This window comes from Euprymna scolopes, chromosome 12 (genome assembly GCF_053919585.1).
Source record: "Euprymna scolopes isolate OS-2025 chromosome 12, ASM5391958v1, whole genome shotgun sequence".
NCBI classification, from domain to species: domain Eukaryota; kingdom Metazoa; phylum Mollusca; class Cephalopoda; order Sepiida; family Sepiolidae; genus Euprymna; species Euprymna scolopes.
The window spans coordinates 74,798,515-74,824,957 of record NC_136493.1 but is presented as its reverse complement, the minus strand read 5'-3'; the positions used below and the strand labels follow the sequence as shown (position 1 = coordinate 74,824,957).

General features: G+C 33.6%; 1 protein-coding gene across 2 annotated transcripts in view; it reads right to left on the bottom strand.

Moving 5' to 3' along the window:
- LOC145291341 (uncharacterized) overlaps positions 1-26,443 on the bottom strand; it is a 129,814-nt gene that overhangs the window by 49,370 nt on the left and 54,001 nt on the right. Inside the window, exon 1 of one of the 2 annotated variants that reach the window (XM_080137103.1) lies at positions 1,524-2,002. The exons of the other annotated variant lie outside the window; for it this stretch is intronic. Coding sequence (XP_079993229.1) covers positions 1,524-1,661 — 138 coding nt within the window. The 5' untranslated portion in view covers positions 1,662-2,002. Of the gene's footprint in view, positions 1-1,523; positions 2,003-26,443 lie in introns of those variants that run through there. 2 annotated transcript variants of the gene reach the window in all.

Here is a 26,443-nt window from a genome sequence, read left to right as displayed (position 1 = left end):
AAATGTGCGCACATACCCACACATGCGGGTGCAGGAGCATGTTTAGCAAAGTGCTAGTCTTGCTCAGTTTTCTACTTTAATGGTCGGATATATTATGAAGAAGAAATAACGGATTAGGAAAGGAATCATGGAAAGAGCTATCGGAGGATGTTCGTTCTGATTAATTTCGATATTTGATTGTCTCCTCTTATCAATGTGAAGTTAATTTTGTACCACATATTTTAAACTCTTTTGTGGCGGCAAAATCATAAAGACAAGAACAGTTTCGATCAAATTTGCAGTGATGTAACTACAATTCATCCTCCCCAATAATCTTTTTTCAAAACGTTCTTTTTCTCCAAAAAATGATTAAAAAAACTTCCAATAAATTATTTTCGCCAATAAATTATTTTTCAAAATATTTAACCCAATCCTTAATATAACACTAACCTAACATTAACTGGCAGCCACTCGGACTTAAGGTTAGTGGTAAAATTGTTAACTGTCCTAAAACGTCGGAATGGACTTTATATAGGAAATTGATCTCCGCTCTAAATTCTAAAATAATTTTTATTGTTGTGTTCTCTTTCTTTCTGCCAAGTTTTTAGGGTGTTCTAAAAAGGTAGAATCTCGTTTTTATGGGACGGGAGTGATTTAGTGGAGAGTGTATCACACTACAAGTGTATCAGAAAAATATTATCTCACAGAATATCGGAATTACGGGATATCGGAATGACAGAATGGCTAACAGTGATAAAAACATAGTGGTCAATCAACAGCTGGAATCATTTTCAGCGATAGAAAGCCTAGTGGAAAACAGTTCCAGTAATATTCTAATTTCAGATAAATTTGTTGCAATTTGATTTATAAAAATATATTTCACATATATTACTATTTTACCAAATTCAGAATGAAAATTTCGTAAATTTATTATTGTTTGCTTCCTGTATATGTTGAAATTATGTGTGGTTGGTACCAATTGCGGATACATTTTCAACAATTAGTCCGACAGTGGCTTCATTGATTCTGACGGACTGTGATGTGGTCCTGTTCTGTGTTAGGTGGTCCACCCTCCCAGACTTTACCATCTCTCTTCGAGAAAGGGTTAGTTTATTGCTAATCGCCTGAGACGTCCCTATCAGCGAATATCGAAAGAGCTGCTCAAGCATTTTTGTAAGCCAGAGTGCACTTCACCCAGTGTGCTGACTTTTTAAAAGGGCACTCGGGATTGAGACAAAAATGAAGATTGTCTCAGTCTATTAGGATTTGTCCTTCATTAATTAAGGACAGAACAGAGAACATATTCTACACTGATTCCGGCCAAAAGGTTCATAAATTGTCAAACAAATTTTTGTTATTATTATTATTATTATTATTATTATTATTATTATTATTATTATTCGTTTCTCATTAATTAATGTCTGCGATGATGATGTTTTTTTTGTGACACTTGACGTACGGACAAGTAAATTAATATTAAGATAATAATAATAAGAAGAAGAATAAAAGTGCAAAAGGAATGAACCACAAGTTGTGAGCCTTACCTTTGCCCCATTTTCTGAGACGTTCATTTTCAGTATATTACTGAGAAAATTCCTAAATTCAGTAAGATTTAGCTTGCCATCGCCGCTTTTATCGAAGTCGAGGAAGAGTTTCTTCAAATGAGTGTTTTTGTTGCTCATGATGAATGTTGGTGGTTGTCTTGATTCGAATTGCGAACAGAGGATTTTGCAAAAAAGACGATCTTGTTCGGTCGACGTCCTCAAACGATTTGAACAACTCTGAAAACTTTGCAGGCGACTCGATAACACAACAAAGTCAGGTCCGAAGAAAAGTGGGCGGTCGGATTGGCTTTAGAAACGGGTGAATGGATTTCATTGGGTGGAAATGAAAGAAGAGAGAGAGAGAGAGAGAGAGAGAGAGAAAGAGAAAGAGAGAGAGAGAGAGAGAGAGATCGGTGGGAGGCAGAATCTCAAAACGAGCCGACACCCATGCTTGTTTCAATATATATATATATATATGTGTGTGTGTTGTGTGTGTGTGTGTGTGTGCATAAATATGTATATATGAAAATGAATACACACCTATTCTTGTGTAATAAGTGATGTCAATTCACTTGCACATTTTTTTTTTAATCTTAAAAAGAAACTATAATAAAAAATACTTACAGACGTTTTTTTTTTTACTAAATTATAAAATAAAATAGCCAATTTGAAACCGTAAACAGACAGCTATGTTCTTTTCTTTTGAAATTTTTTGGAGAGAAAATAGTTTTAATGATTTTTTAACTGATAAAGAGCGACTATAAAGAAAGGCCATTCGTTTCACATTAATTAATGTTTGTGTTGATGATGGGTTTTGTGACACTACACGTACGGACAAGTAAATGAATATTTAGATGATAATAATAATAATAATAATAATAATAATAATAATAATAATAATAATAATAATAACTAGCGGGACCTGTGGAAATTCCACAGTGGACTCTTTCATATGTAATATATTGATGTTGGCATTTTTGTGGATGTTCAGCGTAAATGGATACACTCTGATATTATTGTAGATCTTTTGTTAAAACTGCAAAAGTATATATCTTAGCTAGCAGGGACGCCCAGCAAAGCCTGGTCGTAAAATATGCTTAAATATGATATTTTAATTTATGAAGATTTCGTATATATTACTATAAGAGTCCATTCTTACATATTATAAACCTGTGATTTCAAAAATAAAAAATATATCCATATGGCTTGGGTGCATCAGCTTGAATCGAAACCGAAACCAAAATTTATGAAGAAAAAACGAATGTATGTATTTATAACTTGAGTTCTTACAGCTATAATCGAAACCGAAACCAAAACTGATGAAGAATTCTTGGTAAAATTATTTATTACAAGAAATGGAAAGGCATAACAATTAAACAACAGACACTCGGAAGAAAAAAAAATAAAGGTGATACAGAAAATAACACACACGCTATCGTTTTAATATATATATTAAAATATGGTACTCATGCAGAGAGTGATCCAGACGTAACTCAGCACACGCGCACGCCCGGCTTTCCTTGGAACATGACGTCAACAGCCGGAGTAAACCGAGCGTCGCCGAGGAAATTAAGCTGTCTGACGTAACATAAAGCTGAGCCAATGGCAATGTAGCACCATGGTTTTCAATGCGACGCGCGTTCGCGCGAGTTGAAAATTCAAAGCAACAAATTTGAAAGAGGAAGAAAAGAAAACAAATTAGTAAAAAAAAAAGAAAAAAAAAAAAGGGCTCACCATTTCGTACTTTCACGTCAGAAAAAAACATGAATTTTACGGCCTTAAGTGAGCAGCTGAAAACACCAGCTGGAGTCCTCGATTTTGTCAAGAAAAAATTTACTGGCGCGGATGAAAACTTATAAGAGGAAAGGTAAACGATGGCTATGCTTGAAGGTGTCAGGCTACCAAATGCCGAACCTTTACATCATCCGGACTGGTAACTTTTTTGGCAAGTCTAGGCTGACAATTGCCATCATAATTAAAATCATCCACTTGTGGGCGTTCGAAATTTTTTCAACATACGTGCTGTAAATTTCCTGTCTAATGAAGGTACAATTATTCCATACATATGTTGTGTAATACCCGTCCTCGGGTAGGTAAAATATTTCTTTGCTCAAGATGGCAAATGATATTAGGCATCAAAAATTCCTCTATCCTAAGAATAACAGGCATGTTCAAAATTTTTCTCATTGTCTTATACGGTCCTGAGCAACGCCGGGTGGCTTTGCTAATCTAATATATTAATCTCACTATGTTTGTGTGTGTGTCAGTCTCCATTTTTCAATTTGTATCTCCTCCTAGACGGATGATCGTTAGGCGATGTGCAATAGCTCAAAAGATTGCATTTTTGGTGCAGAATTTTATTAGGGCAATTAATTGACTAGATAATTGCTAAGGGGTCAAAAAAGGGGTTCAAACTTGAAAGCAATAACACCTTGACCAGCGTAGTAAAATGGCGTCATTATGTGCATGCATTACATCGAGTAAAAGAGAAATGTATTTATTAAGATATTTCACAACGTTTTGAAATCGAATAACTCTTTGGTGCAATGGCTAACGTGACCGATTACTAGCACACGTGTTACAGTTACGATCCCCATTATTTCTTACTTTTCTTTTTCTTTTTTAACATTTAGATACACTTGATTTTTAAATGTTATATAATGAATACGCAATAACACTTTTATTAAAAAAATACAGAGGAATGTTTTTGCTTTACGTAACGAAAATGTTATATTCAAAATATATGTGATATATCGGCTTATTTATTACATTCCAAAAATCACGTAAATAGATCAAGTAATGGCATCTGTATTGGATTTACTCCTAAACTAATTAACTGATCATTAAGAATATTAATGATGTGTATATGTTTATATATTTCTATGTCTTCGATCCACTCCTAAACTAATTGACAGATCATTATGAATTTTTAATATGTTTATATGATTATACATTTGTATGTATTGGATCCACTCCTAAATTAATTAACCGATTATTATGAATTTTAATTATGTGTATATGTTTATATATTTGTATGTATTCGATTCACTCCTAAACTAATTAACCGATCATTGTGCATTATAATTATGTTTATATGTTTGTATATTTCTATGGATTCACTCCTAAACTAATTAACCGATTATTATGAATGATCAGTATACGTATATACTTATATATTTGTATGTATTGGATTCACTCCTATACTAATTATCTGATCATTATAAATTTAATGTATTATATGTTTGCATATTTGTATAGTCATATTCCAAAAATCACATACAATGATGACTTTATAATGTATGTATGTGTGCAAGAAATTCTATCAAATTAATAAGGTACTTGTGTAGTATAGTACTCATGAATAAACAAAGAAAATCTTACATGTGAAATACATGAAAGTTTTTAAAACCGAAAGTCCCGTTTAATATTCGAGTAGCATGACTTACATATAAGAAATAAGGTGCTTCTTCACTATAGCACTCAGATAACAAAATAATCAAATTCTTACTCCTGGTGTACAGAAAATATAACACAACAGAAAATTACATAAACGTATCGAGTTCTTTCATTTTTACATTAGAAAAAAGGTACTTGTATAGTACCCTATCCAAGAAATAAGATACTTGTACAGTATAGTACCCATATGAAAAAAAAAAAAATCTTACACGTGGCGTAATCAAAACCGAAAATTTCATTAAAACCGAATATCACATTATATATTCGAATAGCATGACTTTTAAATGAGAAATAAGGTGATTCTTCACTATAGCAGTAGATGAAATAACAAAAAAGTAAAACTCTAGACGCACAGAAAAATTAGCACAACAGAAAATTTAGTACAACAGAAAATTTCTTAAAAGTATCGAGTGTTTACATTTTTAAATTAGAAAAAATGGAACTTCTACAGTATCCTACCTAGGAAATAAGGTACTTATATAGTGAAGTACCCATACGAAAAACAAAGAAATTCTTATCTGTGACGTACATAAGTTATCAAAATCGAAAATCATGTAATATATTCGAGTAGTATGACATTCATACAAAAAATCCGGTGCTTCTTCACTATAGCACTCTGATGTAAAAACAAACACACTCTTACATACCGAAAATTTAGCACAACAGAAACTTATGGTAATAATTTTAAATATATGTTGTACATTACCCGTCCTAGGTAAGGAATTTTTTTCCACATACGTGCTGTAAATTTCCTGTCCAATGAAGGTACAATTATTCCATACATATGTTGTGTAATACCCGTCCTAGAGTAGGTAAAATATTATTTTGCTCAAGATGGCAAATGATACATAAAAAACTTCCTCTATTCTAAGAATAAAGGCATGTTCAAAATTTTTCTCATTGTCTTATACGGTCCCGAGCAACGCCGGGTGGCCTTGCTAGTAATTATATATATTTCTGCCAGCTCGCACACCTTGCACTCACATGGACTTTCTGCATTTTATCATTTATATATTGCAAAATCTTTCTCTCTATATATATTGTTTAGCAAATTCCAATGCCTAATCTAATATATATATATTTGAGAAAGGTAAATATCCTTTATATCGAATTGTGTACTTTTGTAATTATTTTTGTTGTTAATGTCATTACACCATTTTATTCAAGGCTTTGTGTTTTAGTTCACGTTAAATCTATCTCTTATTTTCGTGCTTATTTTTTCTGATGTTTGTTTCTATAATATTTCTGTATTGTTTCCGTAGGGTTTAATCTTCTTCTATAATATAAATATCACCTGCGCGCGCTCGCGCGTGTGAATGTCTGTATGTTTGTATGTCTCACTAAAACTTTCGACAGACGCGACCAACACTGATAAAATTGATATTGTTAGCAAGATAGATCTTTCGGCCAACAAATATCCAAAAGAATTAATTCTGTTACCGTCAACTGGGCCGCTTTTTACAGGGAGGGGTCACTTTTTGCATCGACATTTTTGCTAAGTCATCATTCGCCTTGCAATGACTAAGCTTATTTTGAACATCACCGACGTTGTAAGTCGCGGTAGTCATGGCAATTAAGGCATTTCCTTTTTTTTCACCTCCTTTTACTCTTAGCGTTACATGTTCGAGCCTGGCTACTGCTGCATTTTTTTTGCGCTCGCACGGGTATTCGCTGCTATTTTCATTTTTGTTTAGGGGTTGGTTAATTTTTTTTTTGCACTATCACCTCTCCACGCCTGGGCAACACCGGGTACTCTCACTAGTTTATAATATAAAAGGGAAATATGTGTGTTTGTGTGTGTGCTTGTGTGTGTGTGTGTGTGTGTTTGTATGTCTGCCAAAAACTTTTGACATACGAGACAAACACAGAGAAAATCAGTATCGTTTGAAATGCCAGTCTCTCGGACGATAAATATTCAAATATTGGCCCAAAACATTAATTCTTTGCTGGTTAACTGAGCCGTTCTTTTCAAGGAGGGGTCAGTTTTTGCTTCGACATTTTTACAAAGTCATCATACACCTTGAAATCACTAAGCTCATTTGGAACGGCCGCAACGTCCGTCGGCGCGGCGATTAAATGGTTGGCTTCTTTTCACTTCCTTTTCTTCTTAGCGTGCAGGTTCGAGCCTGGATACTGCAGCTATTTTTTTTTTGCGCTCGCACGAGTACTCGTTGCTATTTTCAATTTTTTAGGGGGTTGATTATTTTTTTTTGTTTCTCTCCTTTGCTCAGTACCCTTACCATAAAATCTCTACACACCCGGACAACGCTGAGGACACCGCTAGTAAACTATAAGACTCTTTATTTCGGAAGTTGTCTTATTTCTTATTAAATAAACGGTTGTGGTTTAGCTTTACACTTTATTATATAAATTTTGTTTGGCTGCTATTATTTTTTGCTTTTTTATTTATACTTTATTCTGTTTTGTCACATTTTCTTTATAGAATTTCGTAACTTCGTTGATTATTTTAGTAGGGCCAATGCTCCAGCATCGATCCCGGGAAAATTAAAGAACCAAATAAATATCTCCTCCCACTCTTAAACCCATATAACTATTTTAATAGTTTTATATTTCTTTACCGGCTAGTTTGGTGCATCGAATTAAGGTGTGGTTTATCTTTTCGTCTCTTTGTTCACAGGGCCCATATTTACTGTTTTCCTGTGTCTTGTCGTGTAACGATTCTTTGTCTCTATTGAAATGTCTTTCTGTAGTCACATCCATGCAATTTCGATGCTATTTGTTTGATCAGTCTTATAAATCGTTATTTCTTTACTCATTTTGCGTTTCTTAACTGTTTTACCTCCCCGCTTCGCTGCCCTCCTTATTGTTTACCCTGGTGATGTTTTTAGCGTCAATATTTTATGTTACATATTTTCTAGTCCTTTTATCGTATTATTCACGCCAGTCGTCAATACTTATTAGTCCTCTTCCCCTTATTTTCTACATAGTTTCAATCAGTAATCATGCTTCGTATGAAATACATTGTGCATGATTATAAGTTCCTTGATTCTTTGATCAGTTTTTATTTTGTCTAGTTTATGAATGGTCAAGAGTACAAAAATCAACCAGTTTATGGTTAGATTAGGGTTTTATGAGAACTTTTTAAAAATAATCCGGTTTTTGTCTGATTTGAAAGCTGTCATTACTAGGGCTAGACACAGTTAATCAACCGAGAGCAACATCACTCTATATAAAAGCGTATAAGATATCAACGGATACGCACTCGAGAGTCAAAACAATGAAAAGAATATGCTGTTGTCCTATCTCTAGTCATTACTGCAAGATACGTACATAGAGAGCAAGAGAGAGAGAGAGAGAGAGAAAAGAGAGAGGAGGTAGTGGCCATATTCTTTTATTATATATGAATAATGAAAGAAAAAAACTAAAAAAAAAAACAAAAAAAAAAAACAAAAAAATAAAACTAATGTCCAACGTGGCCGTGAGAAATTCGAAGGTGATTTTGATCTATTAAAATTTTAATGTAATTTTAAAGGTTTATATGTCAAAGTCGATTATTATTGGGCATCAGAGATGAAGAGCATTGTTCAGGTGAATCACGGTTCTAGCTAAGAACTGAAACCTTTATTTTCACACAGTTTTATGCTATTTTATAACCTTGAAGTATTTTTATGCTTCAGAATGTTTTAGATGAATCTGGCTTATGGGGATTATTCAGACTACTGTGTCTTGTTGAATGCAAAACTGCGTACGGAATTTTAAACAGAATCCTTTATTTATCCCATGCAGATAAATTGTTCTCATTTCATTAGTATTTCTCAATTATAATTTTAATATCGCCTTAAAATATTTGTCACTGAAAAATAATTATTATTTATCACATATAGCAGTTGAATCACAGGTCCATGTGTGCAATTCTAGCATGAATTTTAAGAGTATTAAAACACTCTTGCTTTAGAAGTGAAATGTTATATATATATATATATATATATATATATATATATATATATATATATATATATATATATATATATATATATATATATCCTTCATTGAAAAAAAGGGGGAAAAATCACGAATCGGACTCCCTACCTTGATGAAGCTATTTTTAGCGAAATATTGGACTTACAACAACAACAACAACAACAACAACAACAACAACAACAAAAGTAAATAAAATGTTTTTATCGTTATTTCTGACACTTCAAAGTTTTCAAATTTCTCATTTAAATTATATATATATATATATATATATATATATATATATATATATATATATATATATAAGGCAAACATTTTTGTTTGATATGACTTTAAAAAAAAAAATTATTCGAATCGTTCACTTAATATTTTTCGGTGAAATTGATGTATTACGGAGCTGTAAAAATTTGCGCCTAGTTTCGTAATTATTATTATTAATTGTGGGGTGTTTTGTTTTAATACATGAAATGGTTTCAACAATTTAAAATTATTTTTTTAGAATCCTGATTTATTGTTTTTATATAAACTAAAATGTGTATATATTATGCAATCATGTTTTTTATGTATTAGAAAGTTATGCTGGTGTTAGAAAGATGCATGACAAACGCACGAATAAGTGCTGTGGTAGTAAAACTAATGTAACAATACGCTTTTTAATTATTGTTAGAGGTACATTCTTCCGAAGGATATTGGAACTGATATATAACATTTTTCTATTGTGTTTTAGTCTAAAGCTATTGTTTAACTATGACGGTGAATGGTTTACATTTTTATAATATATAACCAGTGGTATTTATTGATTATAGTTGATGAGTATCTATATAACTCTATTATATTTGTTTGAGCTTTTAATCTAATTTAAAATTAGAGCGACTTTGATTAGAATTAATGTACTGGGAAATATTTAGCTGACTATTATTTGTTGTTTTTGTGTTATCAAAGTTTCTATTCATTATATATATATATATATATATATATATATATATATATATATATATATATATATATATATATATATATATATATATATATATATATAAACGGAAGTTTGTTATTAACGTTTGAGTCATAAGTGAATATAAGTACAGAGTTGCTTTTAAATTAAAAAAAAAAATTCTCTTTATTGTTTACTAAAATATCAGCAACATCACGTGCATAAATGCAAGATTTAGTAATTATATCAAATGTTTTATTTCTGAGGTGGGCCATGTAAAAATTGCTGAAGGTCAGTCCAACAACAGATCATATGCAAACGCCATCAACTTGGATATAAATGTTCCCTTTTATAGTCATAGAATAGGAATTCAGGTTAATGTCTTTTGAACTATTTCAGTATTGATTGTAAGTGGGAGTTAGGATGGGTTGTAGTATGTTATCAATCAAGATACTAAGTGTTTCGTATACTGATACATTTATGAATAAACTTTTTATAAACAATTTCTTAACAATGCCACATCTCATCACTACATACGTACATACATAAATCGCGATGTATCCAAAGCAGTCGTGCGAGATGGTACAGTGGTAGAGGTGTAGGCTTCTTACCATAGGGTCCCGATTTCGAATCTCGCTAGATTCAGCCACTCTGATGAGTCATAGACGACGAAACACGTGTCAGTGGATAATTATATTAAAAAAAAAAAAAACAATGCCTATACCGCCGCCCATTTAGGGGTATCAAATTGGTAAAAGGGAAAATTATTCCCAACTAAGGGAAAAATGCACTTTCGTATAAATAATTGAATTCATTCAAAACGTATCGCAAAAGTAAAAACAAATAAATAACCACTGTTAATAAAATATTACGAGTAAAAAAGTTGTCTGTAAAGACAATAAGAGTAACTCCGCCTGATAAGAATTTGATGAATCAAATCAAAAATACTTTCAAACAAAAAAATAAAATGGAACTACATAAATACACCCAGTGCTATTTAATAACATATGTGTGAATACAGATCTGATTTAAAACTACGAGTTTCATATGTTATCAATAGACGGCGACCAAGTTTACGTGAAAACTCTGTGTTATTCTATCAGACATATATACATAACGACTTGCTATGATGGGCTCTCCCCTCGATTTCGACCTATGAGCTTCTCCACAACAACTAAGTTGTTCGGAAATCCACAAAGATAATTTGTTCATAGTGATGAAGGCTTTGTGCAGAACCAACCACAATTTTGGTACAACTGCTAATCTCAGTCGATGCAATGGCAGCCACAATACAAAGCACACAGTAGACCTCAGTTTTTTTTACATTAGTGTGTTCTTTCTTCATGATACATGTCTTAACGAAGACTGAAATTGCATCTCTCCCAGTGCATTAAATGCGTCCCTAGATACCAACCTGAAAATTTCTACATCTGTTCTCTCTGTTTCTCTCTCTCTCTCTCTCTCTCTCTCTCTGTCTGTCTCTCTCTATATATATTCGTTTACACACACACACACACACACACACACACACACACACACACACACATATATATATATATATACTAGCATGGGTGCCCGGCGTTGCCCGAGTGTTTGGAGGGGTGTGTTGAGCAAAAAAAAAGTGGGGGTAGGAAAGCAGGCTCAAAACCCGTACCACGAAGGAGGAAAAGACTGGGGGAAAAAAACGTGACGTATTTGCTGTTACGACCACCGCCAAACCGGAAGTGACGTAGGTTTAAATTAAGGCAAGACAATCGAAAAAAGGGGATGACTTTCAACAATATCGGCGAAAAAAGCGACCTCTCCCAGTAGAAAATTGCCCAGTTGAAGGTGTTTTTAGCCAATTTTTCGATATTTGTCGTCTGAAAGGTCGAGCTTCAAAACGATACTGATCTTGTGAGAATCCGTTGCCTCTGATGAAAGTTTTAGGCAGACATGCAAACATACATACATACATAGATTTATATATTCGTAGCTCAAATTTTCGATTCAAAATGATCAAAAAGCTTGCCCTATCTCTGAATACCCTTTATGTAAAATTTCAAATGTTTAGACCAGAAATTGTCTGAGTAATTTGATAGAGAACGCAGCTGTCAGTTTTTTTTTTAAACTTTGACCCCTATTATGATCCTTTAACATTTATTGTTTTGGGCTCAAATCAAGTTATTAAGTTAGATCCATGTCCAAGGAAACGATATCTAAAATTTCAAGTGTTTAGACCCAAAATTGGCGGAGGAGTTTGGTAGAGTTCTCAGAGATCAAATCTGAATTTTGAGCCCTTAACAGCCAAATTTCTGGCCGAAAACCAATTACAAAGATTTTCCCAAATCTCAGTACTCTGTATATCAAATTTCGAGTCTGTAGTCTGAAAATTGACAGATATATTGTGTAGGGAATGCACACAGACAGACAGACAGACAGTTTCACTTATATATATATATATATATATATATATATATACTAGCATTTCAGCCCGGCGTTGCCCGGGTGTTTGGAGGTGTATGCTGAGCAAAAAAAGGGGCAATTTTTTAAACTTTGACCCTTATTATGGCTCTTAAAATTTATTGTTTTGTGCTCAAATCAAGTTCCAAGGAACCTATATTTAAAATTTCAAGTGTGTAGACCCAAAATTGTCGGAGGAGTTTGGTAGAGTTCTCAAAGGTCAAATCGTTGAATTTTGACCCCTTAACAATCAAATTTCTGGCTAAAAACCGATTACATAGATTTTCCCAAATCTCCGTACTCTGTATATCAAATTTCGAGTTCGTAGACTAAAAATTGACAGAGTTATTACGTAGAGAATTATACACAGAGAGACACACAGACATGTGCACTTTTATATATATACTAGCATTTTGGCCCGGCGTTGACTGCTACAAAGTGCAGCATCTGCAGAACAGATACTACATTTTGATTCCGGCCCAAAGGCCAAGAACAACAGAAAAAAGGCAAGCCTCTTTTCTATTTATTTAAGAAGAAAATACAATTTTTTCTTATATCTTGAGTGTGAATTGCATTCACCAGCAAACGATCTAGCTAATTTGCATATTCTTTTAAACATTCATTTTAATTAATTACCTATTTGCTTCGGTTTTTTAATGGGATAATCATCTTTAGTTAACCTGTAATTATATTCATGCAGATATTCTACATGATTTATACTTGCATAATATTTGTGAAATAAGTTTATAGTAAACACAAAATTGTTTCCATATATATTTATGTATACGTATATATTTTTGTTAAACAAATCTACCTATCTATCTATCTATCTATCTATCTATGAAAGTTAAAGTGTCTTTGTATCTGTCAGTGTGTCTGTCTGTGTGTCTGTCTGTTTAATTTCCCTATGCAATCTCTGTCAATTTTTAGTTTACAGACTCGAAATTTTGTATACAGGGTACTGAGATTTGGGAAAATGTATGCGATCCGTTTTCGGCCAGAAATTTGGCTGTTAAGGGGAAAGGTTCAACGATTTGACCTTTGAGAACTCTACCATACTCCTCCGCCAATTTTTGGTATAAACACTTGAAATTTTAGATATAAGTTCCTTGGACACGTATCTAACTTAATAATCTGATTTGAAGCCAAAACAATACATGTTAAGGAGTCATAATAAGGGTCAAAGTTAAAAAGAAATTGACCTCTGCGGTCTCTACCAAATTACTCAGACAATTTCTGGTCTAAACATTTTAAATTTTACATAAACGGTAATCAGAGATAGGGCTAGCTTTTTAATCGGTTTGGATTGAACATTTGAGCTACAAATATTTATGCATGTATGTTTGCATGTCTGAAAATATCTATGTATGTATGTTTGCATGGCTGCCTAAAACTTTCGACATGTGAATTTTCACAAGATCAGTATCGTTTTGAAGCTCGACCCTTCAGACGACAAATACCGAAAAATTGGCTAAAAACATTAATTTCTTCACCTTTAACTGGCCACTTTTCTACAGGGAGGGATCGCTTTTTTCGCCGATATTTTCGAAAGTCATCCCCTCTTTTCGATTGTCTAGCCTTAATTTAAACTTACGTCACTTCCGGTTTGGTGGCAGTCGTAACAGCAAAGACGTCACGGTTTTTTCACGTTCTTTTCTTCCGTTGTGGTACGGGTTCGAACCTGCCTTCCTACTACCATTTTTTCTTTTTGCTCAACACACACCTCCAAACACCCGGGCAACACTGGGCACCCATGCTACTATATATATATATATATATATATATATATATATATATATATATATATATATATATATATATATAGTTACTCCAAAAGGATCACGAAGTTGCTGGGCCTCATCAGATGAGTCGAACTAATGTCCGTAGCTGAAGTGGTAACTTACAGCTATTGTATGTATTTGCTGGAACGAGGGGAAAGGTGACCAAATAAGGGGAAAGAGAAGGAATAATTTGGTTAAGCAAAGTGGGTTATCGAGTAGAGAAGAGAAGCAAGTCAGGGAGTTAGGGAAAGAGGAATAGGAGTTGACTAGAAAGAGTGATGGCGAGTGACGACCATTGAGGAAGAATCAAGGAGATATGAGTCAGACAATAGAGGAATCTAAGAAATTGTATAAGAAAATAATAAAATACAAAAAATAAAATAAAAAATAGAGAAGTTCAAACAATAATAAAAAATTAGAAGATAAAATAAACAGAAGATGAAAAAGTAAGATATTTAAAAAAAATAAAAGAAAAAGAAAGAAAAAGAAGAGAGAGACACTGGACTAAGGTGATAACCAGGTGATAACTTGTCCATTTACAGCTTCCAACTAAATCTCTTGGCGTTAAAATGAGAAATTAGATGTTTTATCATTGTCTTTTTTGTGAGACAAAAATGACCATCTTTCGATATTTGCTTCCTTGTTATTTAATGTCACAGTGTAAAATGGTAAGAACCGATCAGTGCCAGAATAAAAAGAAAAAAAAAGAAAAGAAAAAGTAACATAAGTAAACATGGACTCTCAAACCCACATATATGTTAGTGTTGTACTAATAATGTATATATATGCGCTATTACTCCTCTTTGCATCTGCACTCACACACACACACACACACACACACACACACACACACACACACACACACACACACACACAAGTCATACGTACATGTATTGTTGCTATTTCTTCTGATGAGTTAAGAGCAAAATAGATTCACTGCTTGATATAATAAGTAAGTGATTGATTTTGTGCTACGAAACTGTCAAGAATTGTGTCAACTAAATGAAAGGAATAAATTTTAAGATGGTTAACATCATGAAATTTGGAATATAGACATTTTTCATTCATTAATTACGCATGTGTATTTTTCAAGATGCATCGATATGAACTCGTATTATGGAGGGTACTTAGCACTACCCGGGAAAAAAAAACAATCTTCAATATTTCAGCTGTTTTGTAAACTTTCCAATCGGATTGTTAAAAACTTTCCAATTGGATTATATGCATCGTCACGCTGGACTTATTTTGGAATACATCCTATCTAAAGAACTATTTTTCATTTTGGATCAACTCTAGAGGAGTTTCATTTAAGCTGAAATATTATGCATGGTTTGTTTTTATATTAGTTTTTTAAATATCCAATATTTTTTCGCTTTTTTTATTTGGCAATTTATAACTACAATAAATTGCGGTTTCACTTAATGCCTTAACTAGCAAATTCTAGCATTGCTACAAATATAATTTGCTGATTTCTTTATGTCTTCTGATGAGAATAATAATAAGAATAGCATTCTTTGAAACTCTGCAGAATAAGGACTTTGTAAATTGTTTATTGGAGTATTCGAACAATAAATTTTGATTATAAAGTTCAACTTACGGTTTTAATTTTCTTTCTCTTATAATAAGCTCTACTCTCTATTGCATATTGAGCTTTTTTAATTCGGTTGGGGTTACATTTTCTATATATAAATACTATTATTATATCAGTTTGAAGTTTACCATTGAGTATATCAGGTAAACACTACATCCCTTTGTTTTCATTAATTAATACACACACACACACACACACACCCACACACACACATATATATATATATATATATATATATATATATATATACATACATACATATATACAGTTCCCCGCAAAAGTTTACAAAACACATTTGAAACTATCAGTTGTATTTCTAGCTTCCAAATGGTAATGAAACTTTTTATAAACATAGAAAATGTATTGAAACTAAGCTAGGAACAGTGGGAAAAATAAAAATAACAATTTAACACAACGTGAAGAGAAAACTTAATAATTAGCACCACAAAAGTTTACAACACATTTAAAAATAATATTTAGTATTTTGTAGCATAACCATTATTGTTGATTACAGCATGCAGACGTTTTGAGTAATCTCCTACGAACTTCTTGCATATGTCGTGTGTTATTTTATTCTATTCTTCCAAACAAATTCTCTCCAATTCTTGCAGATTCTCTTCTATGGGCCCGTAATTTCAATTCTCCCCATAAATTCTCTATAGGGTTAAGATCGGGAGACTGGCTAGGCTACTTTAAAACATTCACTTTATTTGAATTAAACCGATTTTGTGTGAGTTTCGCAGTGTGTTTTGAATCGTTATCATGTTGAAAAATCCAGTCTGATTTCAATTTGAGCAACTTCACACTTTCTTTAAGGTTTTTCTCCAAGGTACTCCTATAAAGTGCTCCATTTATTTTTACTTTTATTATTTCCACTTTTCGTAGACCTCCTGCACTAAAACAACCTCAGATCATAATGGATCCTCTCCCAAATGTTACTGTTGGAATGGTGTTTTTTGACTGGTATTCACTACCTTTTTTTTCTCCTCTAAACTTTAGGTGTTTTTGGAGTGCCAAACAAGTTAATTTTGGTCTCATCTGACCAAAGCACGTTATGTCAAAACTCTAGAGGCTTGCTTGCATACTTATTTGCAAAATCAAGTCAAGCACGAACACGATTAGGCATAAGAAGTGGGGGTTTCCTTGCTGATCTAGAGAAGATGTCTTTAAGGTGAAGGGTTCCTTTTCAGATAAAATATGTTTTTAACTCTTTTTCAAAGTGTTTTGTAACATGTTTTATTAACTATTTGCTATATATATACATATATATATATAGAGAGAGAGAGAGAGAGGGAGAGAGAGAGAGAGAGAGAGAGAAAGAGAGAGAGACTCTTCGGTCGATTTTGACATATGAGTGTCTAACAGTTTAATGGTTAGCTTGGATGGTTCTGTAAATCCAGTGAGTAAATTACAAACAAAACAAGTCAGGCATGAGTGATGATTGTCGGGGATTGCAGGTGCTTGAGTGCCACATATCTTGTTTCTTAATCATTCCTCTTTCAGTTTGTCGATTTGATTTTCCTAAAAAATCTTTATTTCCTCCTGGCACGTGCATCTCCATTTGTTCCTAACAAGTCCTCAAAATATTTATTTGGAATATTGAGAGCCGCAATTGTTGATTGTACTTAAGTTTGTCCTTGTATCGGAGCAAGGGTCTGTTAGTCCTTCGTTTACATCTTTTAAGCTCATTATATATCAGCATTCTTGGTATACGTTCATCACTCATTTTGACAGAGTGATAAAATCATCTAAACTGTGACTGGGGAAGGAACGTTTCGGTAACTCCAGTCTTACATTTTTCAAGAAGTTCATGATTCAGGGCTTTAACTTGAATTGTATCGTTACATATAGAACGAAGGCATCATTTATAGAATATGGCAGGTTTGTATATCTGTGACCGGCACACACACACACACACACACACACACACACACACACACACACACACACACACACACATACATCGTCCTACTTGATCAGTATATATATATATATATATATATATATATATCGTCCTACTTGATCAGTATATATATATATATATATATATATATATATATATATATATATATATATATATATATCGTCCTACTTAATCAGTAATTAAACAAATTTTCTGCCAAAAATCAATTAAAAAGCTTGCCCTATCTCTGAATACACTTTATGTAAAATTTCAAATGTTTAGACCAAAAATTGGCTGAAAGGTCAAATTTTTTAAAACTTTGACCCAAACTTTGGTGCTGTAACATTTATTGTTTTGGGCTCAAATCAAGTTGAAAATGGTTTTAAAACTTTAACCCTAATTTTGACCCTTTAACATTTAATCTTTTGGTCTCAAGTAAAAATAAAAAGTTTGACTCATGTCCAAATTACTTACTTCTAATATTTCAAGTGTTTAGACCAAAAATTGTCGGAGAAATTTAGTAGAATCTGCAAAGGTCAACTCTTTCAATTTTGACTTTTTGGCAGACAAATTTTCGCCCCAAAACGGATTAAAATGCTTACCGCATGTCTAAATACCCGTTATGTATTAATTTCAAATGTTTAGACTCAAAATTGGCTGAATAGTTTATTATACACTGCAATGGTCAAATCCTTTGAACTTTGACTCTTTGGCAGCTCAAATTTTCTACCTAACTCGATTAAAAAGCTCGCCATATCTCTGATTACCTTTTATATAAAATTTCAAATGTTTAGACCAGAAATTGGCTGAGTAATTTGGTAGAGACCGCAGAGGTCAATTTTTAAAAACTTTGTCCTCAATTTTGACCCCTTAGCATTTAGTGTTTTGGGCTCAAATTAAATTAAAATGTTTGATCCATGTCCAAGTAACCTACATTTTAAATTTCGAGTGTTTAGACCCAAAATTGGTGAAGGAGTTTGGTAGAGTTTTTAAAGGTCAAATCGTTGAACTTTGACCTCTCGACTGCAAAATTTCTGGCCGAAAACCAATTTCCAAAATCTCAATACTCATTATGTAAAATCTCGAGTTTGTAGTCTGCGAATTGATAGTTATTTGGTAGGGAAATGTACACACAGAGAGACAGACATTTTCACTTATATATATATATATATATATATACTAGCAGGGGTGCCTGGCGTTGCTCGGAGGTTTGGAGGTGTGTGTTGAGCAAAAAAAAAAAAAAAACTGGTAGTAGGAACGCAGGCTTGAACCCGTACCGCGAAGGAGGAAAAGAACAGGAAAAAAACCCTGACGTTTTTGCTGTTACGACCACCGCCAAACCGGAAGTGACATAGGTTTAAATTAAGGCTAGACAATTAAGGGATGACTTTCGAAAATATCGGTGAAAAAAGCGACCCCTCCCTGTAGAAAATGCCCAGTTAAGGGTGAAAAAGTTAATGTTTTTAGCCAATTTTTCGGTATTTTTCGTCTGAAGGGTCAAGCTTCAAAACAATACTGATCTTGTGAAAATCCGTCGCCTCTGTCGAAAGTTTTAGGCAGAAATTCAAACATACATACATTTATATATTGGTAGCTCAAATTTTCGACCCAAACCGATTAAAAAGCATGCTCTATCTCTGAATACCCTTTATGTAAAATTTCAAATGCTTAGACCAGAAATTGTCTGAGTAATTTGGTAGAGATCGCAGAGGTCCATATTTTTTTTTAATTTGACCCTTATTATGACCCCTTAACATATATTGTTTTGGGCTCAAATCAAGTTATTAAGTTAGATCCATGTCCAAGGAACAAAACTAAAATTTCAATTGTTTGTACCCGAAATTGGCGGAGGAGTTTGGTAGAGTTCTCAAAGGTCAAAACGTTGAACTTAGATACCTTAACAGCCAATTCTGGCTGAAAACGGAGTACAAAAATTTTCCCAAAATCTCCATACGCTGTCTATCAAATTTTGAGTCTGTAGTCTGAAAATTGACAGAGTTATTGTGTACACCCCCCACACACATACAGACACTTTCACTTTTATATATATACTAGCAGTTCTTTCCGGCTTTGCTCAGGCTCTATGTACTGTTCATAACTTTATGTGCATATGTATATATAAAAAAATGTGAATATGTACGGTAGGGAAGTGTACACAGACAGACAGACAGGCATTTTCACTTTTATAGATATACTAGCATTTCAGTCCGGCGTTGCCCGGGTATTTGGAGGTGTATATTGAGAAAAAAAAAGCGGTCAATTTCTTTTTAACTTTGACCCCTATTATGACCCATTTAACATTTATTGTTTTGGGCTCAAATCAAGTTATTAAGTTAGATCCATGTCCAAGGAATTTATATCTAAAATTTAAAGTGTTTAGACCCAAAATTTGCAGAGGAGTTTGGTAGAGTGCTCAAAGGTCAAATCGTTGAACTTTGACCCCTTAACAGCCAAATTTCTGTCCGAAAAGCGATCACATACATTTTTCCAAATCTCAGTACCCTGTATATCAAATTTCGAGTTTGTAGACTAAAAATTGACAGAGTTATTGCGTAGGAAAATGTATACAGACACACACACACACACACACACACGCACAGACTCGTTCACTTTTATATATGTAATAGATAGATATTGAACGCAATATATATTAATGATTTAAAAAGTAAAAAAAAAAGACTCGTGCGCCATCACCAAGAATCGAAACCAAAACGTTCAGCTCACGATTTAATTTTGCCTCTGTCGTCAATGACTGGACCATGAAGACATTTATAATGCAAGGCTAAAAATTAAAACATGAACCAATAGCTACTACCTTATCCATTAGTACTGCCGGGGTTCGACCTTCACCTGGCAATTTTTTTTTTTTTTTTAATTTTCACACTTTTGCACCGATTTTTCCCGGGTAAAACCTAACTATGAAGTTTCGCATGGATTCAAATACCTTATATATGAAGTTTCATGTCTGTAGACCAAAAACTCTAGAAGTTTTGTAGGCAAAATTTGTTAAACAAAAATATATACGTATACATAGATATATATGGAAACAGTTTTGTGTTTACTATAAACTTTTCACGCGAATATTATGCAAGTATAAAGTATGAAGAATATCTGCATGAATATAATTACATGTAATAGTTAACTAAAGATGATCATCCCGTAAGAAAGCCGAAAAAACTAACAGGGAATTAATTAAAATGAATGTTTAAAAGAATATGCAAATAGGCTAGATCTTTTGCTAGTGAATGTAATTCCACAACCCTTATATAAGGAAATTGTATTTTCTTTTTAATTAAATAGAAAAGAGGGTTGCCTTTTTTCCGTTGTTCTTGGTCTTCGGGCCGGAATCAAAGTGTAAATGAAATTTTATTAATATTGTTATCTTTTTTGTATTTTTTTATATAAATAAAAAATGTTTTAAAATTGGGTGTAAGTAGGACCCCTCCCCTCCCACCACACACATAAATACAAATTTAAAAGGGTAACCACGATAAAAGATGCTGGCCGAGAGAGAAATCTTTTAAAATTTCCAATAGAGACGAGATGGATCAACCAACCTCACCATTCCCCCTTCTTTTTGAGTTGACCTTGTGCCTAAATGTATTGTTCACTTTCCCAATTGTATTTTTTTCCTGTGAATAAAAAAAATTAATATTTAAAAGTGTAGTATCTGTTCTGCAGATGCTGCACTTAAGGTAATTTGTCCCGGTCAATGGAGGGGAAACCCTCTATACTGGAACAATTACTATTTTTGGACCCAACCAGAGTGCCCCTTTTGCCTTTTTTTTAACCCCACATTAAAAACGACCTTGTGTCACATTTTGCTTTAGTGGGAAAGCAAATAAATACTAATAGAAAAGAGGGTTTTTAATATGAATATCAATACACACACTAAAAAATGAATTTATATATATATATATATATATATATATATATATATATATATATATATATATATATATATATATATGTGTGTGTGTGTGTGTGTGTGTGTGTGTGTGTGTGTATATAATTGATTGTGTATATCTGTGTAAGGAACGATCTATACCAAACTCCTCCGTCAATTTTTAACCTACAAACTTGAAACTTGATAAATAAACGATTTGGACCATTGGAACAAATTTGATTTAATTTTTAGCCAGCAAAATTACTGCTAAGGGATCAAAATTGAAACTATTGGAATTTGGCATGCGAAGGTCAACTAAACGTGTATCTTCTACACATGCTCAAATATACGTTCATACGTTATAGTCGGTTAGTTTTTAAAGTTTTGATATCTATCTGTTGATAGCTCAGATAGTAACAAATAAGCTATATGTTTTGGTTTCGCTTCTAGCTGATAACACCAAAGTCATATATTTTTTAAGTTTTTGAAAGCATTACTATATATTGGGTACAATAAAATGATCAATAAATAATTGGGTTTATAATATAAAAATAAACATAATACAATATAATCATAATAATAAACACGAAATCTGTATAAATTAACATATATTTAAGCGGATTTTACGACCGGAACGTTGTGTGTGTGTGTGTGTGTGTGTGTGTGTGTGTGTGTGTGTGTGTGCGTGCGTGCGCGCGCGTGTGCGTGCGGGTGTGCGCACGCGCGTGGATTTCTTAAAGTATCCAACGATGCATCGTTATAATAAATTAGTTCTGGGGAAATACTCCCGCTAGTCCATAAAATAACAATAAGAAACAAAATAAAAGAAAGAATAAGTGGAGAAAAATAAAAAAATAAATAAAAGCTAAAAAGAAAAAAGAAAAGAAAAGGAAAATCAGAGGAAAAACTGAAGGAGGTGCGGCTGGTCACATGAGAGTAATTTATTGTAAATACATTCTTTCCATTCTTCCACGATTGAATTAATAAATCAAACGAACGTATGCGATACGCCCCCTCCCTTCTCACCATTATTTTTGGATTGAATTATTTATTATTATAAATCAAAACTACATTTTAATTATTTGTCTAAATAAGCTTATTTATTTACTTTTATGCTGTAAACTAATTTTAATAAATAGACAGTTTATAATTTATTTTAAACAATATTCAGTCCCTGGCGAAAAACTAAGAACTAATATTCACTGTTTCAACATATCCGTACAAATTGAAGTTTTTTCTAGAAAAAAAAGCAAACAGAAAAAAAAAACAACAAAAAAAACAACAACAACAAAAAAAAAACGATGTATACTTACAGATCGGTGCAATTATATTTTCTTTCTCCAATTTTCTTTCTTTTTGCTTGGATCGTTCTCTCTTCTTTCTTTGCGACCGAATTCTCTCTGGCGGGAATATTTTTTTCTAATCATCTTGAACCGTTTTTGTAAAAATAGTTTTGGCCTTCAACGGCACCAAATAAACTTATGTAACATTGTTGTTCTCTTTAACGGATCCAAACGTTGTACGTAAAGACAGTCGCAAAACAAAGCCTTTGATAGGGTATGGCATAAAGGTTTACTTCATAAGATCGCTAGCTATGGTATAGCTGGAAAAGTCTTCTCAATAATTAAATCATTTCTTTCTGATAGGTTCATAAGAGTAGTAGTTGAGGGGCAAAAATCAGAAGCTCACAGTATTAATGCCGGTGTCCCTCAGGGATCCATCCTGGGCCCAACTCTTTTCCTGATCTACATTAATGATCTTCCAAATCATATCCTTACATCATTTGTAGACATTTATGCTGACGACACTACCATTTATGGTACCACATCTAAGACAGTAAACGACCAAGTTCTCTCCAATTCTCTCTCCTCTGATCTTGAGCACGTAGTACAATGGGGAAAGGAGTTGCTGGTTACTTTTAATGCATCTAAAACCAAGCTTCTCTCTTTACATCATCAACATTCTAATCCACATTTGTCATCAATTGAAATGAATGGCTCTCGTCCTCAGGAGGCCTCAAGTCTTGACAAGCTTCTGGGCTTGACCATTACTCCTGATCTTAAATGGAACACGTACATCAAATCTGTTGCCAAGGCCGCTGGAAAAATGGTGGGATCTTTCTATCGATCCGGTAGATATCTCACTGCTGATGCTATTCTCTATCTATATAAGAGCCAGGTACGTCCAAGGATGGAATACTGTTGCCACATCTGGGCAGGAGCTGCTAGAAAGGACTTGTCCTGCCTTGATAGAGTTCAAAATAGACTTCGTAGCCTCGTAGGAGATGTCCTTTTCTCCTCCTTGCAACCTCTATCTCACAGAAGAGATGTTGCGAGTTTGTCTCTGATGTATCGTTATTTTCATGGAAAGTGTTCAACTGAGCTTCAATCTATGGTCCCCCCTCGCCAAACTTTCACAAGAAACACTCGTCTAGCTGTAAACACTATCAATAATTTCCCCCACTCTTTATCTGTGCCTAAACCTAAACGTAGATTCCATGAACAAAGCTTCTTTCTTAGAACTGCACACCTGTGGAATTGTCTTCCGTTTTCCTGCTTTCCGGCTGACTACAATATGGTTGTGTTCAAGTAAATAAGTTCTTGATGAGCCGTTCCATATAAGTTATCAAATTTACCAAATTTTCATTACTAATGATTACTATATTGTCCAATTTCTACTGTACACTCTTTAACCCTTATCCTTGAGTGGCCTCTGGGCCTTGATAATGTGGTGATGCCTATGTAAAAAAAAACAAAAAAAAAACTTTTTAGATGCAAGAAAAGTCATTTATTTTCTTCGTCTAGTTACCGACATGCATTTATGTTCTCTCTTTCTGACTGCCACATCAACTGGCTATCATTATACGACACCAGACGCACCTAGCTGTCAATACACAGCACCAGATACAGCTGATTGTCAATAAACGACATCAGACATCGCTGACTATCAATATACGGCACCAGACACAGCTGGCTGTCAATCGAAGGGGTAAGAGAGAGAGAGAGAGAGAGAGAGAGAGAGAGAGAGAGAGAGAGAGAGAGAGAGAGAGAGCCGTCGTGCGCTTACCAAGCGAAACTTTTCACGTGTCTTGTTCTTTTCTTTTTTCTTCGTTTTTCTTCAGATCTTTATCTCTATATATCCATTCCACTCCGTGATGTCACGGCTTAAAATATTGACTCTGCACATCATGTCAATAGCAGAACTAGACTGCGTTACAGCATTAAAAGTACTAAATAACTAACGACTGAACATACGATTAGAAGACAACTGTATGTTGCAATTAAATGATATATAACTATTGCGACAGTATAAAGTTCTATTAAAATAAAATTACTACTAAACCGCTGTATACTACTACTACTACTACTACTACTACTACTACTACTAGTCAAACCCACGAGGGTTGTAAGGGCTCTGATGATTTTAGTACCAGCTGTCCCTACTTTTTGCAAGTGTTGGCGAAAGTGCTTCCTAGTCTATTTCGTGATGTCATCAGTCCATATTTTATTTAGTTTTGTCACGTCCTTGTAGGATGACATTGAAGTACCCGCACGATCTTCTTACGTGCATACATCATTCGAGCCCCTTCTTTATTGTCGTCAGTAGATGTTTGTTGTGACTCACATGCTAACTGATAGTGTTGTGAACTTCCTCATTGGCAATATGATTTCTGTAGAAAATGCCGATTATATCCGCAAAGGATTTCATATCCACTAGCTTCGTGTTTCTCCATGGCACTGCTGCCAGCATAAAAGATGAAGAATACCAGTGCGTGAGACAATTCCAGTTTGCATTTGAGACTGATATTCCTGCCTCTCCAAAGCGTATCAAAGCAGGCACATTAAAAAGGATACATTATTGTATGCATTTCATTACATAAGCTTAACAAAACGTTGCAGATTTATTTAACTCAGCCGCAGAAGATAAGGCAGGAGGCCATGATTTGAAAAACTAGCATACTGACCTAAAATAACCGAGCACTTCAATTTCTTGTTCTCTGTCAATGGAGGAGAAATCCTTCACGACTGAGACAATTTTTATTTTTGTTCCTTTTCTCCACGTTAAAAAACGACCCTGGTGTCTAACTCTGTCCCGTGGGGAGGCATTGTAAATAGGAAAATAACCATTAGCATTTCGCTTCAGGTGATTAACAATAAACTAATACCTTTCCAAACAAAGATGGTAAAACCTGGAAGGATGGACCTCCTAAGACTGGACAGAAGCATACCTTAGCTTGGCAGCAACAAAATAACTGTCAGATTAATTGTCGAGGACGAATCCTCAACTGGTACTCATCAAGCTGTATCAAGTAAAACCAAAGACATATATATATATATATATATTCATTTAGCATCTTCGTAGCAAGGTTTTGTAGCTGTAAATCTGTATTATAAAGGCCCTTATAAATTGTTGAACATGTGTACAGACTGTTGTTTGGCTTGTTCAAGAATGAACTTATTACATTATCATAATATGAATTGAATTAAACAAGTAAAATATTTGAAACCACGTGTACAACTTTGATTAGCTGATCTCTTTCTGTCCTTGGAAATGAATACCCACTGAAAACGGAGTTAATATCAAAGCAAAGTTATTGAAATCATCAACTATATTTATCCTGGCTCCGTATTCTTTAAACTCAGTAGCAATACTAATTGGATTTCTGTTTGATACAGAAGTTAAGACACTATTCAAGCTTCCATGGAGAGTTTTTTCCCACGTGAAGCCAAAATTATTTTCAGCCAGCCCTCACAAGTTCAGACCTCGACATGTGGTCATATGCGTAGCCAATAAGTTAAGCTTTCAAAATCATATAGCGTTTACCTAGTTCTAGCCTATAATTTTGGAGCTACGGCAACATTGGCGGGAAAAATTAGCCTAAAATGGCCTAAAAATTGTGACAAAAAATTTCAAGGCACCCAAAAGAAAGGCCATATTTCAAATATTACTTATACATTACAAAAATGAGGGATCCAGGCAAGGAAGTA